This window comes from Cyanistes caeruleus, chromosome 10, assembly GCF_971803275.1.
Source record: "Cyanistes caeruleus chromosome 10, bCyaCae1.hap1.1, whole genome shotgun sequence".
Taxonomy (NCBI): Eukaryota; Metazoa; Chordata; class Aves; order Passeriformes; family Paridae; genus Cyanistes; species Cyanistes caeruleus.
Genome location: NC_141710.1, coordinates 15,365,120 through 15,390,873, shown reverse-complemented (window position 1 = coordinate 15,390,873; position 25,754 = coordinate 15,365,120). Strand labels below are relative to the sequence as shown.

The following is a 25,754-nucleotide window of genomic DNA, read 5'->3' as shown; positions in this document are numbered from 1 at the left end:
TCTCTGGTACAGAGATGTCTGGTGGAGTTTTGTCCCTGCCTCAGCTTACATCTGAGTTCCCTGCAGGTCCTCTGCTGTGAGGACAAGCTCTCAGTCCAACAACTAGTGAGGATGGGCCGATTTCTCACATCTATTAAAGCCAAAGTCACACACCTCATATTTTTTTCCTCATGTCAATTGAATTCAGACTTAATTGCTATTCTCAGCAAACAGGTTGCAGCCCTCTCCTCCTGCCACTACCCCCATCTTCAGTGATGTGCTAAGGCTATAAATAATTGAAGGCAGGTCCTCCTCTGTTGCCCTTTTTTTGTGATTTGTATTCAGGGGCTGCTCAGGGTCTGTCTCAGCCCAAGAAGCTGCACAGACCAAGGCTGAGCAGCCGTCGGAGTGAGGGATGGTGTGAGGATTCTCCTGGGAGTGCAGGCGTGCATAGCAGACATCAGCAACCAGACTTGACCGTGTTCCTCTTGGAATAAAAGCCACGGGGCACAAACTCAGTACATACAAAAGTTTTATTTTGTTCTCAGGACGAAGACTGAGAGAATCATCCTTACCTGACATCAGATATTTTACAGAATGTAATATATATAAAAAAAAGAAATACATATATATTAAAAAATACCTTGCAGTTACATGACATAGCCAAGAGTACAGTTCATAGTGTATCTGCAAGTTCAATCATCCTTAGGCCTTCTGCTCCTCTACAAGTTCTACAAACGGCTTTTTGGATAATAGCAAAATGTCAGAATGGTTCATCCACTGTTGGCTTCTTCTTTTCATGGAAAAACCAAAGGAGGAGGAGGAGAAAGAAAGGTCTGAAGGAGGCTACAGACACACAGAGAGCACAGCAGGTAATTTTTGCATGTTGCTTACAGCTATAGGAGGGCTTTGCTGGCAAATAGAACAGAAGGTGTCCCTGCTGAAGGAAGGACCTGACCTTGTTCCTTGTTGAGACTTGTCTGCATGGGCCATGGAGGGAAGCTGGGGAGATATGAATACTTCTGGTGTGTTTGGTGGGTTTGAGTCAGTCTAGAAGGATTTGGACACCTGCAATAGGCCGCAAGAGCCATGAGCAAACACTGAATATCACTGGTAACTTGTAAATCAGCTAGATCAGTGGCCTCAAAAGCAGTTAAAAGGGACTAGGTTCTTGCAAGAATGAATAAACTGTCATGCAGGACTAACCAGGCCCCTGAGAAGGAGATGAAAGCCAAGGAAGAATGTTTTATATGAAATGATTCTGCTGAAAATAATTATTAGATACAGCCAATGTGAAGTTGTCTTGTAATGGAAAACTTTCCTTGGGAGGTCTGCTGTGGCTGGAAACCACAGAGCTAATCTCAGGGTGGGACTAGAGAGGGCTTCAAGTGATAGAGGATTGGAGAAATTTTTGTGGCTGGAGGTCAGGGTGATGCTGAGTCCAAACCCTGCTCCGTGTCCTCGTGTCCTCTGTGGGTCACTCATCCCACATGGTGGGATACAGGTATCCTGTTTGGGCTGGTGCTGTCTTGGCAGCCATGGCTGAAGTTTAGGGCTAAATGTGGATGCATCCTCACATCTTTGGGGCCAGGTGGATATCACCTGAGATGCCACCAGGAAGGGACTTTTATTTGTATATAAAAATAATGGCAAACTCCTAGGACTCTCATTACTCCTTGCACAGAAAAGGGGTTCACCAGCATGGGGAACCTGTGAGGCCCAGGCCTGCCCACGTGGATTTCCTGCACTGTCCATAGGATTTGAAGCTCTGTAGTTGCATCTTCTGATGGATAGAATTGGCTGGAGAGTCCTGGGGGTAGGGACAATTCCCTGTGCACGGTACAAAGCTTTGGTGTCAGGGAAACGCTGCCTCAATTGCTGTGCCTCTTTCCTGGCTCGGAGGGCAGTTCCCTGGAGTGTGGGTGAGGTTTGCAGATGGGCAGCACATGCGGAGGACACCAGCTGAGATCCTGTCCTTTGCCCCCTCCCTCCAGCTCCCTAGCAAGCATTTCCTAAGAACGCAAGCAAAGGGATGGGGGACCAAGCGAAACAAATGACCTGGCAAGGGCTTGGCATGCGTGGAGTATCGTGGCTATTGCTTGCGAAAGACCCGAGTCTGGAGCACATTAAACAATAACAACAAGAGGAAAGGGAGCCACGATGGCAGCAGGCTGCTTAGTCACTCATCTCTCCAGCTCTGGGTCCAGAAGTGTCCATCTCTCTGAGGAGCCTGTTTTCTGCTCCACCCAGTCCACATAGTTAGAGACCTTGGTGTACACACCGTACACCTGCTTGCTGCCGCACTCCTCCGGGCCACCCCATGAGACCAGCCCTTGGGCCACCCACCTCCGCGTTCCTGGGTCCTGGATGACGAAGGCTCCCCCGCTGTCTCCCAGACAAGTGTCCTTCCCCCCCTCATAGTAGCCGGCGCAGAACATGTTCTCGGTCACGCTGTAGTTGCCTGAGCGCGACTCGTAGCTGGTCTTGCACTCGGCGTGCAGCACCACGGGCAGTTTGACGTACTGCAGGATGTCAGACAGGGTCCTCATGCTTGAGCTGATGATCTCATCCACCGTGATGTTGGGGTTGGAGAGCCCCCAGCCAGCCACCAGCCCCAGGGTGTTGGGGTGAGGCCCCTCCAGCTCATGCTCAAACTGGGGCAGGCAGACAGGCATGACATACTTCCCCATGGTCACCTTCTCCTTCAGCTTGACCAGCGCGATGTCGTGGTTGTAGTTCTGGATGTCAAACTCCTCATGGAGGATGATCCTCTCCACCGTCCTGTTGACAGCTTCCATCTTGTTCCTCACGTCGTGAAGGGCCAGATAGACGGTGACGTGCTCCTTGGAGACGGGGATGACGGTCTTGTCCCGCCGCTGGGACCGGAGCACGTGGGCGGCCGTCAGCACCCAGGACTCTGACAGCAGGGCCCCGCTGCCGAACCATTTGTCGTTGGGCACCCGGGACATGTCCTCCACCACAATCAGGGCCTGCCAGGGGAAGAAGCCGGGCTCCGCGTTCCGCCCGCCGATGATGCGCTTGATGATGCCGGGCAGAGGACGAGCTGGCCGGCCACACACTGGGGACAGAAGGGACAGGACAGTTACTTCCAGCTTATTTATTTAGTCAACAAATGAAAAAAAAACACAAAAACAAACCCTGTAGGTTATGCCATGTGGTTATCTTCAAACCAAACACTCTCTTTTGTCCTTTTAGGTTTTGTTTTTCTTTCCATTTTCAGTTTCTGGAGCGATTTGGCTAGATCTACACCATTTAAGAAGCAGAAAGGCCAAATGAGTAATCTTGTAGCCTCACTGTGACCTGTGAGCTCACCCAGCCCTTCCCAGACCTTTCAGGCACTTGCCTGACTCCTGCTCAGTGTGCCAAGAGACCCAGGGGAATGATGGTGGGAGCTTGACATCAACCCAGTCTCACCCCTCACTCTGAGACCTGTCATGAGGTCTGTGTTCTCACAGCCATGGCATTTGTCCTCCTGGAGCTGCTGTGGCTGGAGAAGGCTTGGCCATAGGATGTTGCCTAGCACCATGGGCTTTACTCCTGCATCTCATCACTCACAATTCTGACAGCCAGAAAAAACCAGACCCTCTCTGCTCAGCTCTTCAACAGACCCAGAATTAATGCCTGAAGAGCCCTGACATGGTGCCTGCTTTGCTTGCAGGAGCTTTATGTAGACACGGTGTTAGGAAGACCGAGGGAATCAGGATGCTGAAGGTGGCTTTAAGAAGATGGACACGGTGGGGAGGGACAATCCTGTCCTCAGGGATCTTAAGCCTTGGGACATGGCTGTTTGTGGTGGGGCTGATTCCTGCCTGTGGCAGCATTTTGGAGGGGGATTCTCGGGTGGGTTGGGGATGCTGATGTCACTGGGAGGTTGTGGGAGTCCATTTGGGCTTGTCTTACATCTGGAAGAGTCCTGAACCACAGCAACTCGGGTGCTGGTCTCATCCCTCTCAGTCTGCAAAAAAACCCCATATCCTCCATGGAAAGTGCTGGGACTGCCTCAATGCCACCTGTGCTGTGAGGGGAGGATGCAAAGCCTCACAAACAGAGGGTCTGACCCCTCAAGGTGGTGGGGTCAGGGTGAGAATCAGTCTTGGAACCAGGGCAGGAGCACTGGAAGCTGATAATGTGGATTTGTTGAGGCTGGGGTCTGCCTCTAGAAAAAATGTAACTCTAGCATGGAGGGATCATGGTGAATGTGTCTCTGCGTGTGCTCCACACCTCTGTCATTCCCAGTGCTGAAAGGAATAGAAAACATGCTCAGGAAACGAATTCCTGGGTCCCAGCCCAGCTGCTCTGCTGCACTGAAGCTGACGGCCGTCCCAGGGAGATGCTTTTAGAGGAAGCACATCCAGCCAAATATTTGTTCTATTAAATTACATATCAAAAATGCTGACCAGGCTGCAAATGCTCCCACTAATGGCAGAGGCAGGCATGGAGCAGCCTGGAAGAGAGGCTCCTATTGATGGGGAGGTGCGTGAGACACAGGGGAAGATCTGAAGAGCAGCTGGCCAGCTGCTGCCTGCAGATGCCGATCTCAGGAGAGCGTCACCCTCTCTCTGGGATTTTCCATTTTCCTGAAGTCTTTCTGACTCCTGTCACTAATCACAAGGCCTGGAAATGGCCCATGAAAGCAGCTATGGCCCCAAAGCTGTCCCTGTATGCTCCCGGCTCAAATTAGTTCAGGCTGAAACATCAAGCAGCAATGCAGAGAGCAGCTGCCACAACAAGAGCAGCCAGAGCCCTGGTCTTGGAGTTTTATGGGATGCAGGGAATCTTAGGAGTCCTTCCTCTAGCCTTGCAGTGTCTCAGCATGGCTGGAGAGCAGATACCCTCCATGGGGCTGGGCCAATATCTGAAGCCCAGGGTGGTTGCAGCTGCAGCTGCTGCACAGCAGCCGGATCCCTGCACCCCTCTGGAGAGCCATTGCGGCACATCCCATTACAATCCACACCCAAGCTGCCTCCAGGCCCCTGACGTGCCAGCCAGCCTGGCACCATGCTTGGCTACAGCCAGAAACTCTCCCAGAGACTTTTATTTAATCCCGAGCAGGTGCCTGGCCTGGAAACTTGCTGGCTGCAAACATTTCTGCCACTGCTCAAAGACTTGGAACTTTTCCTTCCCTGTAAAGCAGCTTCTGGAAGGCTTGAAGAGGTGATAACTGCTACTGGATGTGTAGACATTCAGTTCGGATGACAGCCAGGTAAAGTTCTGCTCTTGGCTAAAACCACCTCCAGGGACACTGAGGGCTCATCATGGCCAGTGGGCTGCTGGTTTCCTTGTGGGGGAGTTTGGGGAGCCCAGACAGCTGGGATGGCTGTGACCCCGGTGCCACCACTGCACCCTGACAGTCTGGGCCTGCTGAGATAGCCTCTGTCCCCACCACCCTCCTGGCCATGCATTGTGGCACTTGGGATGCATAGCTGGCACTGCCACCAGGAGCAGCGTGGCAGCAGCCCCTCCCTGCGTGTCCCTGCGTGTCACCCCTGGCTGCAGGAACCAGGCAGCCAGCAGCAGTACCTGGTCTGCAGGATGGCAGCTCGGTCCCCAGCTCCTTGCTCCTCCACTGCCCCAACGCATCGCACGTGTAGGTGGCTGGAAGAGAGCAAAGTGTTAGCTGGGCTCTGGTCCTGGCATGAGGGATTGTTCTTTCCAGTGAGGAGACCTTGCCCAGCTGTCAGGACCCTTTGAACCCTTTTTCAGAGCAGGAAGTGACCTCCCTTTTAGTGCTCCATTCCCGGGGGGCCATGGTAGCCCTGCCCCCATGCAGGGACATGTCTCCATCCTCCGTTTCATTGCCTGGAGCTGTCTGCAGGGCTGTGCTATAGCCTCAGCCTCTGCTGGCAACTACCTCCACATAAAAATGCTGCCAATGCCCATTCTGCTAATTCTTATGTGATGCTGGGACCATATGCAGGGAGATAAAAGCAGGGAGACAAGAATGTGAAGAATTCTTTTGGCTTCTTGATGAGGGAGGAGAAGGGAGAAGGGCTGGGCTGCATATGCACCCTTTCCACTGTCCAGAACTGGGTCTGGAGGGTACAGAGCACTGTGGTGCTTGATAAACCACCTTGTGGTTTTTCTGTAGTTGTGCACCAAGGGGGCTGGCAGGATAAACTCAGTCTGAAATGACCCCACTGCTGTCTGTTCAACTTTGTCTGTGCTGAACATTTGGGTGCTGGGATGAGCCTTGCTGCACCCTTCTAGAGGTGCTCTCTCCGGTAGCAGCTCCTTTCATAGAGACAGAAAATCCTGTAGTCTGCAGGGAGCAGATGGCAGGGTAAGAAGGCAGAACACCCACACTGCTCTCCCAAGGCTGTGAAACACTCAGGCAAAGCGGCCAACAGGGCCAACTCCATCCTACCTCGTTGTGGAGCAGGATTTGTCCAGTCTGGTAGTCCAGGCAGGGCAGACAAAGGGTTTGGTATGTGTAGGCTACACTCACAGCCTGCTGCTTGTAAAACACCCTGGAGCTGCCATCCCACGCTCCCCCCACTTGCATCCCATGTGCCCACCCTCACTGTGCCGTGGGGACGTGGCCTGGCCCCACTGCTCACCGGTGCTGTTGGGGGCCATGTGGTAGTAGGGGTGCTGGCAGTGGTACTGGATGGCTGCTTGGTAGGTGGTCAGGTTGTTCCTGGTGGAGAAGGTGACAAAGCCATGCTCCAGCTCCGGCGGCGCTTTGCAGTCAGCAACTGAAAGCCAACACAGAAGGGGGGTTGAATCCTGTGCTGTATCTTGGGGTGTTCAGCCAGCCAGCAGGCAGGCAGTGCTGGCCATTGGCATGGGATGGTGGTCTTGTAGGGCAGACCAAGGGCCTGTATAATGCTGTCTCCCTTTTCTGTATGGCACTGCAGGAGGCTCTGTCCTGGCAGGCAGCCTGGCTCTGTGAAACCCTCCCAAGGCCACCCTGCACAGGCAGAGCATGGGTGGCACCGTGGAACACCAGCAGCATGTCCCACCCCCAGGCTGTGTGACCAACACCACTCACACTGGTGGAGACCCTGGGCCCAGGAGCCCCTCCATGTACTGCAAGATCTCTCTGCTACACCAGTGAGAGGAAAAACCTGTTCTGGCAGGTGAGGTCTGTTGAGATGGTCCCACAGTGTGTCTCTGCATTGTAGTGGTGAGCAGGGAGAGGCAGGCAGTGATTCATCAGCTGTGCATCGGGGTGCTCCTCTTTGCTGAGAGCACAGCCCTGTCCTTCCTGCTCTGGTCTTGCTCACCGAACCGTGCTGATGAGCATTTAGAGATCAGGTGGAACAACCCTGGGTCCTGGCTGTCCTGTGAAGGACATTGAGAGTGTGGCTTGGCTGGTCTGCAGGCAGGGGTGAGGCCTGTACGTGTGGGTGAGACCAGACCTGCTCCATCCCCCAAGACATCAGCAGATTTGGCTCTGCTTCACCAGTCCCTGGTCTTGACTCAGGGTGTGATGGAGGGAGACGATTTTTGGGGTGCCATTGCCCTTCCCCATGGCCTGTCCCTTTCTCCCCATGATCCCTCAGCATGCTCTGCCCAGCCTCTCCCCACAGCTTGTCCCCACTATTAAGCTTGTGCCAAATACTCCAGTGAGGACCCCAGGCTGTGGGAGGGTTCATCTGTCAAATCCAGGAGTAACCTCCTTGGAGCTGAGCCTTCCTACCACGTGGGCAGTTGACAGCACATTTGGGTGATGCTGTGCAGCCTTCCCCTACCCCATCCTGGGTGACCTGCCCCAGTGGAAGGCAGGAGCCAGGGTCTGATCCTGCCAAGAAATGCAGTGCTGTGGAGCTGGGTTCTGCTATGTTTAGAATGAGGGGTTGAGTAGGGAAATGGTGACTTTGCAGTGAGCAGGTCCTATGGATCAGGGATGATGTGAGGTCTGTTGGTTCCCATGTGCTCCAGGATGTGAAGGGAATGAGGACAGCAGTCCTAACTGATCCAGGCTAACAAAGAGAGAATTCACTAGACATAGTAGGTGGAACCAGGGCTATGTGCCACTGCTCAGGATTGCCTAATTCCTTGGGTGAAAAAAGCCTGGTTTATGGCAAAATACTGCAGCTTACCATTCACCAGGGTCCCCTCCACTGTCTGTAGGGACAGCAAGTGATAGGATGAGTGTGAAGGTGCAGGCAGGCTGGGTGGAGACTGTGTACCTGTTTCCTTGCAGGAAAGACGAAATGAATGTCAGGGGACCATCCTGGCCTGCATCTCTGCTCTGGGATTGTTTATTGCTGCAAGGCAGCATTCACTGACCCACACAGCCCTGTGTGCCCCTCAGACCTGGACAAGCCTGATGCCTGGAGAATGGACCTTTGTAGAGAGGTGTTGCTGCATCAGTGTCCCAGGTCCTGCTGACAGGGTGAGGGGAGGGCATTCGTTCTATAAGCCTTTCTAGAGTTTTCCCTCAGGAAAGGGGCATTTAGCATCTCTGTCTTTGTAGGACCAGAAGTGGACTGATGTCCCAAACACACACCTCCTCCTCCTCCTCTTTCTTTCCCAGCCTCTGGCCCACATCCCACCACCCTCCTAGTGGAGCCTCCAATGCCCCAGGGAGTCCAGGGTGTGTGCCCATGGCTCCTGGGGATGTGAATAGGGCCAGATACCAGGCTCTGGCCTCCTTCAGCTGCAGTCAGCCTGAGGCTAGTCCATCCTCACCTCTGCCAGGCCAAATGTGGGGAGCAAAGGGGAAATGGAGGAACATCCATCCCCCTGTCACAGTGCCAGGGCTCAGTGCCTGCAGGAAAGGGCTGGTGGTGCCAACCTATCCTCCAGGCATCCTTGTTCAGGGGATCTGAAAGGCACCAGGACTCTTGGAGAGAGGAGAGGAAGGAGTGTTTCTTATTTGTGAGACTGGGCCAGTGAGGAAGGGCATTGGGACACTGAATCCAACCCACCAACCAACCAACTGGGCGGCTGTGCCACGATCCTTGCACGGCTGCCTCGGAGGGGGAGCTGAGGCTCCCCAGGAGACCAAGTGGAGAGGGAGAAATGCAGAAATGCTGGGAGCTGGCAGCAGCACGTGGTCCCCAGGCAGCAGTGCTGGGGCCAGCTGGGGTCCCTTCCCGTGGGGCAGTGTGTCAGTGGGAAAGGGGGACTCGACGCCAATTTCCTTCACCCTTCTTGAGACGGAGTTAAGAAAGCACCAGGTGTGGGGGTTAAGAGTGCCATGCCAGTTAGACAAGCCACAGAGATGGATTTGGCAGCCAGGCCAGTGGAAAGGGAACCTGCCCTGGGTACTGGACAGATCAGAGGGGCATCGAGACAGGCTGCCCGTCGGGGCGGCACGGCCGGCGCCAGCCTCACGCGGCCACTTGCTCCGAGCCGGCTCTTCCCTCTGTCTGGTTGTCGGCTCTATCTGCAGCTGCACCGAAAGCAGAGGGGAAGGAGGAGAGCAGAGAGAGAAAGCCCAATTAGTAGATGAGCAGAGAGAGACATGCAGGAAACCCAGCCCCCAAAACACCAGAAATCGTTAATGAGCTCCCAGTGAGCCGTGCCAGGGTGCCGTGGATGCCAATGGAGCCACGGCCCTGCTGGGGACCCCTTCGCTCTGCACAGCCAGGGCAACCTGGGGGCAGTGGACACAGGTGTCTGTTTAGCCTCTCCAGGCTATGGAGCTGGATTTTATCCACTTTGCTGAGAAGTTTTCTATTTTCTGCATTGTCTGTGCCCTGCCTCTCACAGACATGCTGGGGAGGTAGGAGTCTTTGCAGTCTGGAGGGCTAAATTGCCTATTTAAGGGCTTCTTTGCTTTTCTAAGACCAAAAAGGTCTTAGAAATTTAGTATGATGAGTTATAATGCACAAGAAGGAAATAGTTCCAGCCCAGCTGAAACAATGCAGGTAATAATTTAAATTTTCTCAAAAAAAAAAAAAAAAAAAAAGAAAAAAAGAAAAAAAAGAAAAAGGATTTTTTTTTTAAATGGTGTTAAAAGTACCTAGATTTTGTTCTAATTTTGGACAATGCAAATTTTTCTCTGATCACTGTTCAAACTGGATAAGATCAATAGGAATCTGTGGTAGTGAGAGTGTTGGAGTGGGAGTTCCTCAGTAGGGCAGAGGCATCACTGACCCCAGTGGTTTTTAAGGAGACCTTTCAGTTATTAATCTATTTACCAAGTCTGAGAGACTCCCAATTTCCATTTGGCTTGATAAAACATGAATTAAAACTCCAGATATACTGTTTCTGCCAAGGTAAGATGCACAATATTATTAAAAGAAAAAGAGTCTGCCCAGATGAGGAGAACCTGGATCCTAGCACCACTAGACAGCATCCTCTCCTGCCTCTCCTGGAAGGACCTGGGACAATCTCTGACCATGTTTGCTGCTTTTCTCTCCAGGCCAGCCTTACAGCACTGAGTAGCAGTGAGAGCCTCCCTGAGCTCTGAGATGTTTGGGGGAAAGGGAAAAGGTGTGATCAGGTACATCTCCCGAGCCCGAGCTGAGAGAAGAACTGGGTTAGATGAAAGAAGATTATCACCTGTCCTTCAAATGGCATTTCTTTTCTTCTTTCCTTTTCTCCCATTTTAAGGTTTGTAAACATTTGGACATTTTTCTCTCCCCACTCACTTACTTGAGCAGTGCCCAGTTTAGGCTGGTACCTGGGGCCTCTCTAATGCCCTGCATTTTAATAGCCTCCACTGGAAAGGAAATTTGAACCAGGAACTAGATTATCCCACATTGTCCCAGGCTTACCTGACAGAGACCATTCTCAAGAGCCAGGCTTGCTCTTTCTTTGACAGGGAGACAGCAAAGTGGCTCACAAATCAAGTTATATGAGTAATCTAAATAAAAACACCAATCTGCTCATGGCATTTGGCCTGAGCCCCGTCATTTTATCCAAGAAAAAGCCAAAAGAGCTTTGCAGGGTTACGTAGGCTCTCTGGCTGGGTTCGTGTCTCTGAGTAAGGAACTCCACTCTGGCAGGGCAGCTTCCATTAGCATGAAATGATTTTGGCAGGAAAAGGACATTGGCAGGGTAGGGAAGGGTGTCCTTACTTTTGCAGATAGGGATCTTGTTACTCCATGTGCCATCCTTCAGACACTCGATCTGGAAGGAGTCACTTTCCACGTTATCCTGTGCAGAAGTACCAACAAAAAAACCACAAAACCTTACCAGTGTTCAAGGCAAAGAAACAAATCTCTCAATAAAAAGGGAATTTCTTGGTGATTTAGTCAAGTTATATCCAGCATCCCCTGGAAGAGAACTTTTTTAGCTAAAAATTGTAATAAAATCATAATGAAAAACTTGAGGAGTTTTCTTGCTGCCAGCAACTCAGTGGCATGCTGAAAGCCAAAGAACTGGAGTCACTTATTCCTGTTGTAAATGATGAGATGGGTAAGGAGGCAGCTCTGCGTGAGGATGGGACTGGGAGGAGATCAGAGAAATACCCAAGTCCATGTTGGAAGTCAAAGTGGGCTACTGGCTTGGAAGGAAGACAGGCACCCCATGAGTCAGCCACTCTCACTGTGGTTCTCAGCTGTTTCCCAGAGAGAGCCTGCCAAAATCCTGCCCCCCTTGACTCGCTGAAGCTGTCCCCAAGTCCCCGAGGACCTCCCAGGCAGTGGAGGCTGGCCTCTGCAGGGCTGCTGAGACAGTGCCCACTGAGGTGGGGGGCAGGCAGAGCCCTGGCAGCTGCCTCAGAGCTTTTGCTGAGCTTTTCTCTGGCAGAGGTGCCAGGCCTGACCTTCTACGAGTTTACTGGCTCTGGAGGGATGCTGAGAGGTGGCTCAGGGAAATGCTATCTCCTTTTTAACTCTGTGTCTTTGGAAAGAAAAGGTGTTAGCTGCCAGAGGTGTTTTTTTTGCCCCTGGGAAGGGGGTGAGGATGATGTGTGATTGTGTTCACTCTGCCAGAGATGCAATGGCTTTGAGAGGAAGTATCCTCTTCTTCCTACCCATATTCCCAGCTCTGTGTTGTCAATCCATACCTTCAGCACTTTGTATCCAGTGTTGCAGCTGATTACAACCTGGTCTTTGAAGGTGTACTTGGCTTGAGAAGGCTCAATTTTCCCATTGATCGGTGGCTGCACCAGTGGGCATGGGTTTCCTTTGAATAAAAAGCAAATGAAGTTAAACAGAGGAATAAATGGAGCAAATATAAAGTCCCAGCTCTTGCACCCAGCCCATGTAGCAGAATCTGAGCACCTCTGCCCTGCTTTTACTCTTAGTCTACACTGGCATGGCTCAGCCAGGCTCTTTTAGAAGGCATGGAGGCTCCATGTCTTTCCTTCAGTCTGTAATTCTCTGGCTTTGAGCATTACAAATCTGGGAGCTAATAACAGTAGTTTGTGCAATTATCCTGCCCAAAATTGCTCTGCTTTACAATATGGTCTTGTTTCAGAGCCCAGTTGTTGTAGGGTAAAAAAGAACCCTTTGGAGGGAGGGCTCCGTGTTATTTTATGCCTTCCCCATGATGATTTCTGGAACAGATTCTTGCTGGAGACAGGATCATGGACCACTAAACTCATGGTGTTCACCTGCAGGCTTTATAAAGCCCTTCCTGTTCCCAAGCCCAGAAAACAGAGGAAAGCAGCAGGAGTTACCAATTGCTGTGTATGACAACTTCCAGCCCCTGTTCTCTCCAGAGTTGTCACTGTGGAAGCGGATCTGCACGCTGTTGGTTTGGGTTTCAATGCGTCCTGGGGACTTTTCTCCACAGAAAGGTCCAAACTCCTTTTGGCCTGCTTTGATCTGCCAAGGCAAAGATGAGTGGGTGATTGGAGGGGGCTCTTTGATCCCTGAGGATGGGGCTGAAGTGGGGTTTAAGCACCATGTGTTGGGGGGATGTGAACAGAAAGAGGGTCACTGCTGGCTAGCAGGGTCACAAGCAGATGTGGTAAGAGACACGGGGTCAATAGAGCACAGGGCTCGTGCTGATTCCATCATCCCTGTTTGGACTGGGGTGATTTTGATCCCATCACCAGAGCACATAAAAGGTGAGAGGTGGAGTGTGCAGAGCCCAGCTCACCTTGATGTGGTCATATGGACAGGTCACCTCGGGGTGGTCTTCCACATCAAAGCTATCCTCGAAGTCCAGGGTGATGAAAAAACCTTCCTCCAGCTCGATCCGGTACAGGCAGTCCGAGCTCTTGGGGTAGGGGCTGGGGAAGTCGGCGCTGGTGATTACCCCACTCCTCTGGGTGTAGAGGTTGTCACTGCACTCCACTGAAACACAGACATGGCTCCATCAGGGCCCTGACAGTCATGTCCCAGCCCTGACCATACTCTGGAATCCTCCCAGAGGACTGGGGTCTGTTGGGTGGATCCATGGATCCCAAATATGTGTCCATGCAAGGAGAATCTCACACAGCCAACTTCCAAATATGCTCATGGCACAGAAGCCTTGGGCTGGGGGCTAGTCCCAGCTAATCTACATGATGCAGATTCAGAGCAGGGACTAAACCTTTTAATTTCTGTGACTTGAGGAGGTCTATAGAGCTTAGCTGAGGAGCACAGCCCCTGGGAGAAGGAGTCCCAGACTACTGGTTTATAGAGGAAGAAGCACCTCATCCCTCCTGGCAGCAAAAAAGTGCTGTCTTGCCTGTGCTTGGTAGGTGTGATGCCTACCCAGGGACCCTCAGTGCCCATCCCTGTGCCAGGGCTGTGCCCGTGGTACCTTTGCAGGTCCTGTTGTCGGAGTGGAGGATGTAGCCGAACCTGCAGGAGCAGTAGTACCCGCCGATGTAGTTGTGGCAGTAATGGTCACAAGCCAGCTCCTCATCACTCTTCTCCAGGCACTCATCCACATCTAGAATGGAGTTAACAAGGAAGGCAGGTCACTCTGAAGCTGTCCACATGTCACTCCTCATGGGGACATTTGCCACAACACCAAGAAATCTGTTATCCCATCTGGTGGGTCACATGAGCACCCAGTGAGTCCCACATGGCCCAAGGGCTGCACACGAGTTCTTCTCTTGCCAGGGAACCCAAGGCTGACCTGGGATGTGGTCCCTGCAAATCTGGTTCCCTATCCTAGCAATCTGGCCCTGCAGGCTCAAATGCTGCTTACCCACAGCGGTGTAATGGGCATCAAAGCCGGTGAAGCGTTCCTCGTTGGAGAAGTCAGACCTGAAGGTGAGCCCCATGTAGGGCCCTGGTGACAGGATCACTTGCTGCCCTGGAGCCTGCTCTGTGTCCGTTGTCTCCCTGCCACAGAAGGTTGCCAGCTCCTGGTCCTCAGTTTCAATCTGTTAGCAGAAAGAAGGGGTGAGCCTGGAGAGCTTGCTGTGTGTTCCCTGGGGAGGTCAGGCTGGGATTGGAATCATCCTCTGTGTCCAGAAGCTCATGCCTCTTGCCCAGGCTGTCCCCTGCCAGGACTCCCCAGTGTCTCCATGGGGCACAAGGACTCAGGTCTGTCTGTTCTGCCTGGAGGCATCTCTGAGGCAGATGCCAAGAGCAGGTGGCATCCAGGATGTAGGGAGGAGCTGGGGGGTGTAAGGGGAGGATGCAGGGTGGGAGCCCATTTGGGAGGTGGGATGAGGACATGGGGCTGCAGTGCAGAAGAAGGGGTGTGAAAATCAGCTCTGGGCTGCCTGTGTCATTCCCACTCAGAGCTGGTGGTACCTGAGATGCTTCCCCTCACCTCTTCCCATGGCTCAAACACTGATCCAGACAGCAAGCATCTGTGTGAGGGGCCTAGAGGAGTCCCTGCCTATTGGTTTTGCATCAGCTCAAAGCAGCAGCTGTAATTTGTTTCTGTTCCCTGGGTTGCCTTGGACAAGCTTGGTCCTGTCCCTCCCACCCAGGCTCTCTGTCTGGCTCCAGAGCTGTGGTTGCAGGCACTGCTGGGACTCTGACCATGCACCCAGAGGGCTGAGGAATGGGAATGATGAGCCGGGGTGCCCTATTGTCGTAACAGCACATTCAGTAGTCTCTGTGTGCATCCCTTTAAAACACTGCCTTATCTGTGCCTTAAACCACTGTAATCCCTGCAGAAAAACTTTCAGTTTTCCCTGCAAACCCTCTCCTTTCCTTTTTCCTGGCTGTTTTCTCCAACATTGATCCACCTCCTTCTCCTACACATCCCATCCCCAACCCCTGTCTCAACCACGACCTCTCCCAGGCCGTTCCCAGCACCCTGCCTGCTCTCCCCCAGGGGATTTGAATATGAATAAGCCTTGGCAGAGGAATGTGATGAACACCACCAGCCAGCCCCACACTGCTTGAGCCAAGCCACCGCAATTGCTGCTGTAATGAAGTCTGCAGCCCCCCAGCACATGCCTGGGGAAAACAGTCATCTGCTCGGGGGCCCATGGGGTCCTGGAGGTGTTGGAATGCTGTCCCTGGCTTGCTTGGCCTCAGCAAGATGAGACCCTTCTCTGACTCCATCCCTTGCACCTAGAGACCCTCAGGATGTGCCTTTTGGGGAGGGTCTGGGGCTGAAAGGGAAATTTCCCAGAGCTGAACAAACAGGCGGAAACTCGTTCACACCAGGGAAAGCCAACATGGAAATGGCAACTCAGCATGCCTTGACATTGCCTCCAGATATTTTCCATCCTCTCATACAAGCTGGAGCTGGCCAGAAAAGAGAGACACTTTCCGATGATAAATTTTGGGAATTTTGAGAAAAAACACGCACCCTGCTTTGGGGACAAAAACCCAATTGAATTTTTTTTTTTTTTTTTGTAGCAGCATTCTGGGGCAAAAAAAGAAAACAATTTGGGCTCCATCTGGTTTCAATCCCTTTGAAATATACTGTGGTGCTTTAGAATTGCTTTTAAATCTGAAAGATTGTTTTGAAATGAAATAGTGTTTCAGACTGAAAAACGGGAGTGCCACCACCAGAAGCGAAGGAAAAAGGCATTTCAGCCCTGAAGTGCAGACTTGGCTGCACCAGCACGTGGGACACAGCCTCTTCCACAGAAAAATGCTTTTTCTTACGGAAGTCTGTGGGAAGGAGGAATTTCCAGCCAGCTGCTCTGTGTGGGGATGGTGGGCTGTGTCACCTCTGCCAGGACTCAAGAGCCACCGTGTGGGTTCCCATTCCTCGCCTTCAGCCCCAGAGAGTGCAGGACTTGCAGTACAGCATTCCTGAAGTGCGGGAAAATCTTCCCAGTGCCCTGTGTCTCAGCTGGAGGATGCTCCAGCCAGCCCCCAGCATCCCTGGATGCAGCCCTGGAGCAGCAGGATGGGCCCCGGGAGAGCTGTGCTCTCCTCACTGGAGGTATCCACAGCCCCTTATCTGAGATGGGTCCCATGCCCCAGCCACAGGGAGCAGAGGCAGCCCTTCAGCAGTAAACTAAACAGAGAGGTCATCATCCCTGGTTAATATTTGCTGCTTCTGCTGGGGACTGTATACTTTCTTGTAGATCATTTACATCCAGCGAGCAGGCTGGTAATTAAATCCTGGTTGTTTGTTTGGAGTTTCTCTCTCTCGGGTCACGATGTCGACGTTTTCACTAGAGAAGATGTGTCCCTGAGGGAAATATCAATTGCCACAGATAAATTCCCTATAAAAATACGCTGAAAGAATCCTCCTTTGAAAAATAAAATACAGCGACACCCTTATGCCTTAAATTTACCCTTGCCAATGCCTCCTGCTGTCTTCCCTGTTTCTTCTTGCATCCTCAGTACCTCATTAAGACTTCTGCCTTTCTGGATGGATTGGAGTCCCTCTCTGGCCATGGCTCTATGCCTCTGCATTTTGGCTGGTGCTGTGTCTAAGGGGTGTCCCAAGCTGCGGGACCCCTCTCTGCCCCACATTGATTCCCCCCTTGGGGGCAGGAGCTGGGATGCCCTGGCTGGCAGGAAAAAGAAGGCTGTCCCAGGGCTGGGCTGTTGGGGATGCTGGGAAGCACTGATGCTGTGGAGGTGCCTCCTGCAGCCAGGGGGTTAATGAAATGCCAGAAACACCGAGGGGAATTTGGCCCGGCACTTGGGTGTCTGCTGCGGGAGAGGAGCAGGCAGTCGGCAATACGGAAACACAGCCGCCACCAGCCCCCCCTCTCCAGCCCTCCAGGAATGCACTAATTGGACTGATGAAGGCCAAACATACCACTTGTAATATATATAAATGGCTCATTAGGCAGAGAAATCGCAGCGCTGGGCTGAAGACACTGGGAACATGACATGGGGAGGAGATGCTCGGAGCCAGGGCAGGGCATGGTGGCCCCCGCAGAGTGGCAAGAAGGCAACACCCAGAGCAACGGGGCTTTTCTCTCACAATGCAGCTGCTGCTGAGTGCTGGGAATGAAACAGGGACAGCCCCTGCAAAAGCCTACATCTAAGTGTCCTGGAGATCTTCTCCCCAAGGTACATCAAGGGTCCTTTCATACACAAACATGAAATTGCCCTGAATTTCCATGGGAACATAGGTGGCAGCCCTGCCATGGGTGACAAAGGAGGATGGCTGGTTTCCTGTGCTTGTGGATTTGGCTTGGCATCCAGTCTGTCCCCTCCTGCATGGCAGCTGCACCCACATGCTCTATTTCTGGGCAAGGCTTGTTCCCTGGAGGGGCTGGGGCTGAAAACAGACCCAGGCAGGGGGTGAAAAGAGACCCTGGTCTTCCTCCTCCCCCTGCACTGTCCCCAGCAGCACAGAGGAATGGCCAGTGCCACCAGACACTCTCTGTAGAGAGCTGTCAGGATGGGGAAGACAAGCAGCAAAGCCCTGGGCTCTCTCTTCTCCCAGCTGCCTCCTGGGGATCAAAGTGCTCCTTTTGGAGTTTTGAATCCCCACACTCCCATGGAACGAATGACCCTCTGGCTGGGGCTGGCTGACAGGACCAAAATAGGATGCTCTCCTCCTGAACTCTCAGTTCATGCCAAACCTTGATTTGTGCTTTTTCTCCTTGTTTGAACAGAGGAAGTTGTACCTGGGTCCTGATCACCCTTCTTGCAGCCCCAGGCTGGGCATGCGGTGCCCTGAATGAAAAACAAGCTTTTTCCCTGATCCTGCATTCCCCCACCAGTGCCTCATTGACTGGGTGTCCCCCATCTTCATTCCAATCAAGGAGCTGGCTGTAGCTAGCTGACAAGCTCTTGGGGGCTGATTTCATTCCAGGGCTTGACTGAGCCATGTTCAAAACCTCATAGACAGGTCCCCAGGTTCAGATCTCTAGAGGAAGATTAGGGATTTACTCATGATGGCCCCTTAGAATCTAGGATTTCATTGCCCTGCCACAGTGCTCCTCAGTGACACTGTTCAAGTCACTTAACCTGATTTTTCTAGTCAGGGCTGTGGCTTTTTGGGTGCCCTGGGCCAGTGCTGCAGGCTTGCAAACCATCGTGAAACCCTCTGCAAATGAGGAACCCCCAAACTGCTTCCCTGTGGATGGTGATGAGCTGGGCAAAGCCTGCTGAGCAGCACAGCAGAAGGAAGGAGCAGGAAGAGGGCAGCCCAGGGTGGGTGGCTGCTCCATCCCTGCCCACATGCACCTGGCAGGTGGCTGACAGCAGCCATCCAAAACCTGAGGAGAGGCTGTATGCCATGTGCTGAGGCCCAGAGATTGGCTTCCCAGCATGTGACTGAAGTTTTCTACCTGCACAGGGGGCTTCTCCAGGTGGGTATTTTGGGGATAGCTGCTCCTCCCATTCCTCCTGGCTCACTTCCTTACTGAAGTGCATCTCCCCTTCTCTGCCATCCCCATTTGCACAAACAAGCCTCCCATGCTGTGAGCACTTCTTTAGGATCCACATTCTTCTTATATATATATATACACACACGCAAGTGTGCTTGCACATATATATAAATAAACATCTATTGTTTTAATTAGCCATTGTTTCAGAGCTCTGGAAACTGTTCCCTTCTGCAGACCACCCTGAAAGCAGAGGTCTGTGCAGGTTTACAGCTCAGATCACCCTGAGCTTGCCACTTGGGATGAGCTTCTATACTGCTTAAGAGCTTGGTGTGGGCAGCCAAGGAGTGTGGGCAGCAAAGGCCAGGGCACAGGTGCTTTTTGCCTGTCCTGAATTGAGTCTCCATCTGCTCAGCCCCTTTTTAACCTCCTTCTTATGGCAGCCAAGGTGATGAAAACCCTGAACAAACAAGGTGTTTCTTCACACACACAGAGGAATATAATAATATATTCATCCTGTCCAATTCTCTGGCAGGTGGTGCTGCAGAGATTAAAGTTACCCATGAGCTCAGAAAGCAGTGGTACAAGCTCATAGATGGGGAATCCATTGAGCACCATGGAACACAGAGGGCTGCCTGTGTTTCTGAGCTTCCTCACTGGCACCAGCAGAATATTACAGAGAAGCACCTGTATGTGCCAGGTCTATAGTTATATTCTACAGCCATGCACTGTGGCCTCTGTTAAAGAGGAGACTGATGTTGTTTTTACACCTTGCACTGATGCAGGCAGAGCTGGACACACAAACCCAAGAAGGAAAAGAGGCATGGAGTCATTCACTGCTCTCCTTAATGTTCTCTAAACCAGTGGTTTAGTAGCATCAAGATTGCACCCTCAGCCAGCAGAGTAACCTCTGGATCTCCTGTAATCCATCCATTTTCATCACTTTTCAAATGTAATTCTGTGGTGGAGGCTCTGCAAGCTGAGTTACAGCCCCGAGCAAATTTATACAGCTGAGATCTAAATCCCTGTGAAAAATACCGCCTTCTTATGGAAATCCAGGGGCAGGGAGAGCTGTGGTGCCAAGTTGGCACCATGGCCAAATAACAGAGAGCCTTATGAAAAAGGGAAAAAAGAGCAGGGGTGAAGGGTGGGAGGAGGGGTAAAGCTTGGAATGGGAAAAGTTTCCAAGAAATCCATTCCTTGAGCTTATTGGGGTTTTAAAGCAATATATCTCTATATATGTCCCTGGGCCCTTGTGCTTGGAGAAGATCCAGGAGAAGCAGAAAGAGCTAATCAAACCTCAATGAGAGCTGTTAGTAACAGAGTGAGTGCCAGCACAAAGGGGAAATTAAAGCAGGGAGCAACAGATCCTAGAGGAAAAAACACACAAATGTTTGCTTTGTTTTCTTAGGGCAAGAATAAAACAATAATTCCAATTGTCTGGCAGCTAGCACCAGGGCCAAGTTCTGTGGTTCTAGACCTGGGAGCAAGCTCCAACTGCCTCTTGTGTGGAGGTGCAGGGTGGAGCTTGTTCTAGGAGATGATGTAAGGTATGTTCAGCCAGGCAACCTAGAAAGCACCTGCTTGCTACTGCTGGTCTGCCAGGAGCACCACACTTGAACATTTTCAAAGATATGAAGAGCTGCCCTTGTCCTGGATGTGAAGGAGAAGGGCTTGGAGAAACCTGTGGTGTAAAGGCAAGGTTTCTCTGGGGCACTGCAGTGTGAGGCCACCAGAGTTTTGGGTGGGTTACCACCCAGCAGTGAAGCAGACTGAAATATTTTAGGTTTTGCCATGACAGCTCCCTGGAAACCTCCATAGCAGCCTCAAGCTCAGGTCTAACCTTTTCCTTCTGCTTCCCATGGGGCTGGACAGGGTGTCCCAAGAGCCTGCAAAGTGTGGCCAGGGATCCAGGCTGGCTGCAAGAGGCACCCACAGCCATGGGTGACAAAGTGTGCCCAGCTCAGGGGTTCTCCTTGCTGGCATCAGAGTGGCACAAACTGGTGTTTAGCCACAGGTGTTTTATCAGCTCATAGGTGTGAAAATCCCATTGGGTGCAGTAAGAATTAGGTGCCCAGATACTTTCAGAAATTTGTTCCTCTGTGGGTAAGCTCTGACTCTGGTGTCCCACTCACTGTTGGTCTAATGGATGCTGCCAGCTTACCTGTGTTCTCCCTGTGCTCCACTGGACTCACAGCTCCTGAGCCAAATAAAATGGGGAAAGCTGTCTTGTTCCCAGCTTTTCCAGCACTACTCTTTCTCAGCTGGCCAAGCTGCTCTGCTGTGTACCCCACCATCTGCCCTCAGATGTCACAGCTCACCTTCACATAGTCGTATTCACAGAGGTAGGAGGACTCCAAGTCAAAGTGCATGAAGTACAACTTGATTTTAAATCCATCAGGCACAGAGATGTTCCACGTCATTTCTGAGTCACTGGGATAGGAGTCAGGGAAGTTGGGAGACTGGATCTCCCCAAACATGTCTGTCAGCTCCACGGCATCTGCCACGCAGAGCAGCAAGGCACAGAAGGGCCAGGCCAGGGGGCACCTGGAACACACACGTGAGGAGATGAAATGAAACTCTGGCAGTGACAATACCTGTGGAAGGCTCATCTCTTTTCCCAAGTGGATCGTGCAAGAGGAGGTGCAGCACCATGAGCAACCCCTGGGAGCTGGGATCTGCATGTGGCCCCCATGAGGGGAAAGCCCCTTTGAAAGGTGGGTACCACAGGTGCCACAAGTGATGCAAAAGCACCTCCAGAGCTCCCAGCCAGCCAGAAGTGCCAGCAGGAGCTTGGTGTTTCCCATGCTTCTAGGAGCAGCAGCCATTGGCAACACATCCGTTAACTAATGGAGCTCTGGTGGGCAAATCTTCATTTAATGGAAGAATAAACATAAGCATGCTTAATAAAATAATGATGCTTTCTGAATCGATTTAGTGAAAGCATCATGACAATAACTGCTAAGTATCATTAAATTATTATTATTATCATTATAATTATTATTACTACTACTACTGCTGAGCCTGATCCTGCCAAATTGGGATCATTAGCTCTCAATAAACATCTTTGCAGCTGGGCAAAGATGGAACCAGGCCTCAGCTTTGCAGCCCTTCATGTTACACTCTACCTCTCTTTTCTTTTCTTTTCTTTTCTTTTCTTTTCTTTTCTTTTCTTTTCTTTTCTTTTCTTTTCTTTTCTTTTCTTTTCTTTTCTTTTCTTTTCTTTTCTTTTCTTTTCTTTTCTTTTCTTTTCTTTTCTTTTCTTTTCTTTTCTTTTCTCTTCTCTTCTCTTCTCTTCTCTTCTCTTCTCTTCTCTTCTCTTCTCTTCTCTTCTCTTCTCTTCTCTTCTCTTCTCTTCTCTTCTCTTCTCTTCTCTTCTCTTCTCTTCTCTTCTCTTCTCTTCTCTTCTCTTCTCTTCTCTTCTCTTCTCTTCTCTTCTCTTCTCTTCTCTTCTCTTCTCTTCTCTTCTCTTCTCTTCTCTTCTCTTCTCTTCTCTTCTCTTCTCTTCTCCCCAAAAGAGAGAAGCATGCAGAGACTGACATCCATAAAACCATCAAACCCATCTTTTAAAAAAATCTTGGTCTGAAGAGTTTGTCCCAACTTGTTACCAACTTATCTATCCCAGAGGAGGGCAGAGAGAACAGGTAAATCTGTGGTGGTCCAGCTCACTTCACACCAGCCTCGAGCTTCATTTGACATGAAAGGGAGCACAAACTGAGTATTCCTCTGTGCAAGGAGATAACACCACCCGTGCTGGAGGTGTGAACACAAAAGCCTGTGCTATTGTATAGGACCCAGAAAGAAGAGAGGACCTCAGGCCCTTTACACATAGTGGAGCATACAAAAGAAAAGAAGCATGCAGGAAATAAGAGCCATTAGAGATGAAAATTTCTAAAATAGGCCTGGCAAAGGCTTGTAGGTGTGTACAACAGACATTGGAACTACTCACACATACACGTACACCTGATTTCAAAATCAGGGCTTGATTTAGATATGCTAGTGGGGAATTCGAAGCTGCATTAGTGGATTATTTTTAACCTGTGTTCTTTCAAAACGAGGACAGTAAATTTCTGGGGTTCATTTGTGTAGTGCCACCACTTTTCTCAGCTCTTCGTTACAGAGAAAAGTAAGTGGGAGCTAAGAAATTTGGATTGATTTTTCGTTCAAACAGAGTGAGGTTGAGCATGCCCTTTTCTGACAGCTTTTCTGAAACCACAAAAATGTGTGAAGGGAAAAACTGTTACTTCTCTAGTCAGAGTACATCCATGGGGCTGGATGCTGTGCTGGTGTAAATGGGCATCACCTCCTCCATTTCCATTTCAACAGGCTGTTTTCTTCCGCCGCTCTTCTTTCCCCGAAGCAGCGGAGGCAAAACAGCATCAAACTTCTTCCCCACGACAGGAAAGTCTCAACCTCACGTGAAAGCGATAAATGACCGTGCCACGCACAGAAGCGCATGCAGCAGGTCCCACCTCGCCCGCACCTTTTCCCGGCCGTGCAGAGCGGTGCCCGTGCCAGGATGTCCCTTTGGCTTTGCCGGGATGCAGGCTGCGCTGCGGCACGAAGCCGGGGCGTGAGCGCTGCCTCGTTGGCTCAGGGATCGGGGAATCGGAGCCGCGCTCATCCTCGGGAATCCTTCCTCAGCAGGACAGCCCCCCCTGCCCGGCCGTGCCCTGACTCCGCCGGCTGCGGGAGCTCGGCCCCCCGGAGGAACTCACCTCATTTTGCTGCTGGGACTTTCCCGGCGGGCTGGCTGCGGGGGATTGATGGCTCGCCTGCGGGGGACGGCTTCGCCTCTTTCCCAGCGCTCCGCTCTCCGCCTTATCTCTGTCCGGAGATTTGCGAGCGTGTGTGCGCCTATGTGTGAGTGCGTCTGGAGCTGTCTGGCATTTTCCATGCAGGTCACGCCTTCCCGTGCCTGCAGCCTTCCCCACATCCAGGCAGGCAGGCAGGCAGACCTGCCCGCATCCGAGCCCTCCTCCCCGCCCGCCTCTCCCTCCTCTCCGCCGCGGGGCTGCCCTGCGCTCCAGCATTCAGCCGAGTTTTTGTCTTCCCTAATCTCCAGAGTTTTTTGTGTGTGTGTGTGTGTGTGCCCATGCACATTGTGTTTTCTCTCTCTTTTTTTTCCCCCCGCTCACAGCCTGCTTTGCCAGATGGCTAAAATTTGCCTCTCAATAGGGTCTGAGGCTCCAGCAAAAACAGAAGACAAGAATGTGCGAAAACCCCCTCCCAAAAACCTGTGCGGGGATAAATAGCTTCAGTGGTGGTGCTGCTGCTGGGACCGGCGCTCAGAAATTGCTTTAAGCATCTTTGCTCAGTGCCGAGCAGAGTTTGGGATGGGGATCTGGCTTCCAAGAAACTTTGGAGTTGTGACAGTCTGAATAAAACGAAGCCCTAATTTGCAACCTCCTGTAGAACTGGAGGAATTGCCAGATTCCAGTATTTTGTCCCAGGGCAAAAGAGCAGCTTTTGAAGTGGACTCTGCTCAGGAATGAAAACTTTGAAGTTCCAAGTTTTGAGCCTATTCAGGAAACAGGTAAAAACATGAACACTCCCTGCTAAGCCACGGGAGATTGATCTCCCCTCCCTGTGCCAGGCACAAACCAACCCGAGCTCCCGTCTGCATAGCTAAGTGGGAAGAAGATCTATCTGGGCTGCAAATAAGGGAATAGCACGTAGGACGTCAAAGGATGCAAGCGACTCCCTCGTTCAGAAATCTCCTTGGACACATGAGGAGCAAAACTTTAATAGCTGTTTACCAACTTCAGCTCGAGCTGGTTAATGTAAACCACACAGATATCCAGTGGCAGGCACGGATACACATGCGGCATGTTAAAAGGCACACAAAAACAAGAGCTGGGAAGAGGCAGGGAAGCAGGGATGTGTTGGCAGCGCTCCTGGAGCAGCAGCTCCCAGCTCTCCCGGACTCCGCAGCTCGCTGATGTCAGGCTGTGGCGCTGCTGTTAAAGGGGCGATGGTACCTCCAGCCTCTGCACAGGCTTTACCCCTTCAGCAATCCTAGAGAAGCTGGAAGGGAAGGTGATAGAGTACAAAGAGTAAAATTTCCTTTTTCCATTTCTTGTCTTTGTGTTTTGGGGGGGTTCCTTGGCTTCCCATGCATGAAGCTCCTTCTCTCATTCCCATGAGCCTGGTTCTGCACTGAGAAAGAAATGGTACCTAAGAGACACAGTGAAATAAAATAGAAAAATATGGGTGGAAAAGCACTAGAAAAACAGGAGAAAGGCCCTGAATAAAAGGAAGATCTCAGTCTGCCTAATTTGTAGCTTTATTTGGGAAGTTTTAACAGCTTATCACTAAACAGACATGAGCTCTCACTCATGCTAGCACACCCAGGCAAGCTGATCAAACTAATTAATATGTAAGCAATGTGTCAAATGCAAGGATTTATTTTTGCAGGCAAGTGTGGTCTTGTCTGAGCCCTGAATACACTGTGATCTATTTTTTCCCTGCCTGTTCTGCAGGGTGGGTCCTTCATGCATTCATTTTTCCATCACGGCAGCCTTCTATAGCTTTTTGGAATGGCTTCTCTAATTCAGGGGCAATATTAATTCTGAAGTGAGATTTTCTTTCCCTGCTGATACTTCTTTCAAGACAGATCACCTCGGGTCAAAGTCAGTGTTTACACTTCAAGGCTGGACTGGGAAGTGTGATGTGGTAACAGAAGCTCTGCAGATTTTTGGACCATGTTGGTGGATGCAGCATGGGCTTAGAGCACCCATGCTCACCATGTAGGCTCTGGAAGGCAGGAGACCAAGAGGCAGGAGACTGCAGATCCCATCAGCAGCCATCTGAGCTGATTTCCCTGCTAGGCTGCTGAATCCTAGCTTTTTTCCTTGATCCAGGAAATCCTCTTGGTGTGCAGAATAATTTCTCCCTGGAAGCTCATACTCACCCTGGAAGCTCAGGACTCAGTTTTTTTCCTAGCCAAATTTTTCCTGAGACATGGTGGGCTCCTAAAGAAAGTTGAGGGGCAGTGTCTGCATGGCCACAACTTCAATTCTGCTGTACCCAGGTTCTTAAAATTACCTGCAGCCTCCTGCATCCCCACTGCCTCCTGCTCCAAGCTCCAGCCCCAACACCTACGTTGCTGAATCTTCCAGTAAGGGACTCTGATCTCCAAATAAGTCCTATTGGAGCCCTAATGAGCTGGCCTGGCTAATTGCACTGCCTCCCTGGGTTACAGCAGATGAGCCCTGATTGCCCTCTGTAGCAGCATAAACCCTGTGCTGCGGTGTCT

General features: G+C 51.3%; 1 protein-coding gene across 1 annotated transcript; it reads right to left on the bottom strand.

The window, feature by feature from the left end:
- Positions 1–494: 494 nt before the first annotated feature.
- On the bottom strand, positions 495–23,529 carry MASP1 (MBL associated serine protease 1). Its single transcript, XM_086843476.1, has 11 exons — positions 23,215–23,529; positions 20,818–21,043; positions 13,990–14,167; positions 13,597–13,728; positions 12,949–13,145; positions 12,524–12,671; positions 11,909–12,027; positions 10,977–11,055; positions 6,558–6,695; positions 5,521–5,595; positions 495–3,058 (listed from the first exon to the last, which is right to left on the bottom strand). Exons 1-11 carry the CDS (start codon positions 23,430–23,432, stop codon positions 2,163–2,165), a joined length of 2,406 nt encoding a protein of 801 aa, XP_086699602.1. The 5' UTR covers positions 23,433–23,529; the 3' UTR covers positions 495–2,162.
- Between the last annotated feature and the right edge of the window lie 2,225 nt (positions 23,530–25,754).

Coding starts and splice junctions, on each gene's coding strand:
- MASP1 (XM_086843476.1), bottom strand. CDS start 23,432: ATGTGGGGAAGGCTGCAGGCACGGGAAGGCGTGACCTGCATGGAAAAT. Junction 12,028..12,523: donor GTTGTCATACACAGCAATTG/GTAACTCCTGCT, acceptor TTTTATTCAAAG/GAAACCCATGCCCACTGGTG. Junction 6,696..10,976: donor CAAGATCCCTATCTGCAAAA/GTAAGGACACCC, acceptor GTTGGCTTTCAG/TTGCTGACTGCAAAGCGCCG.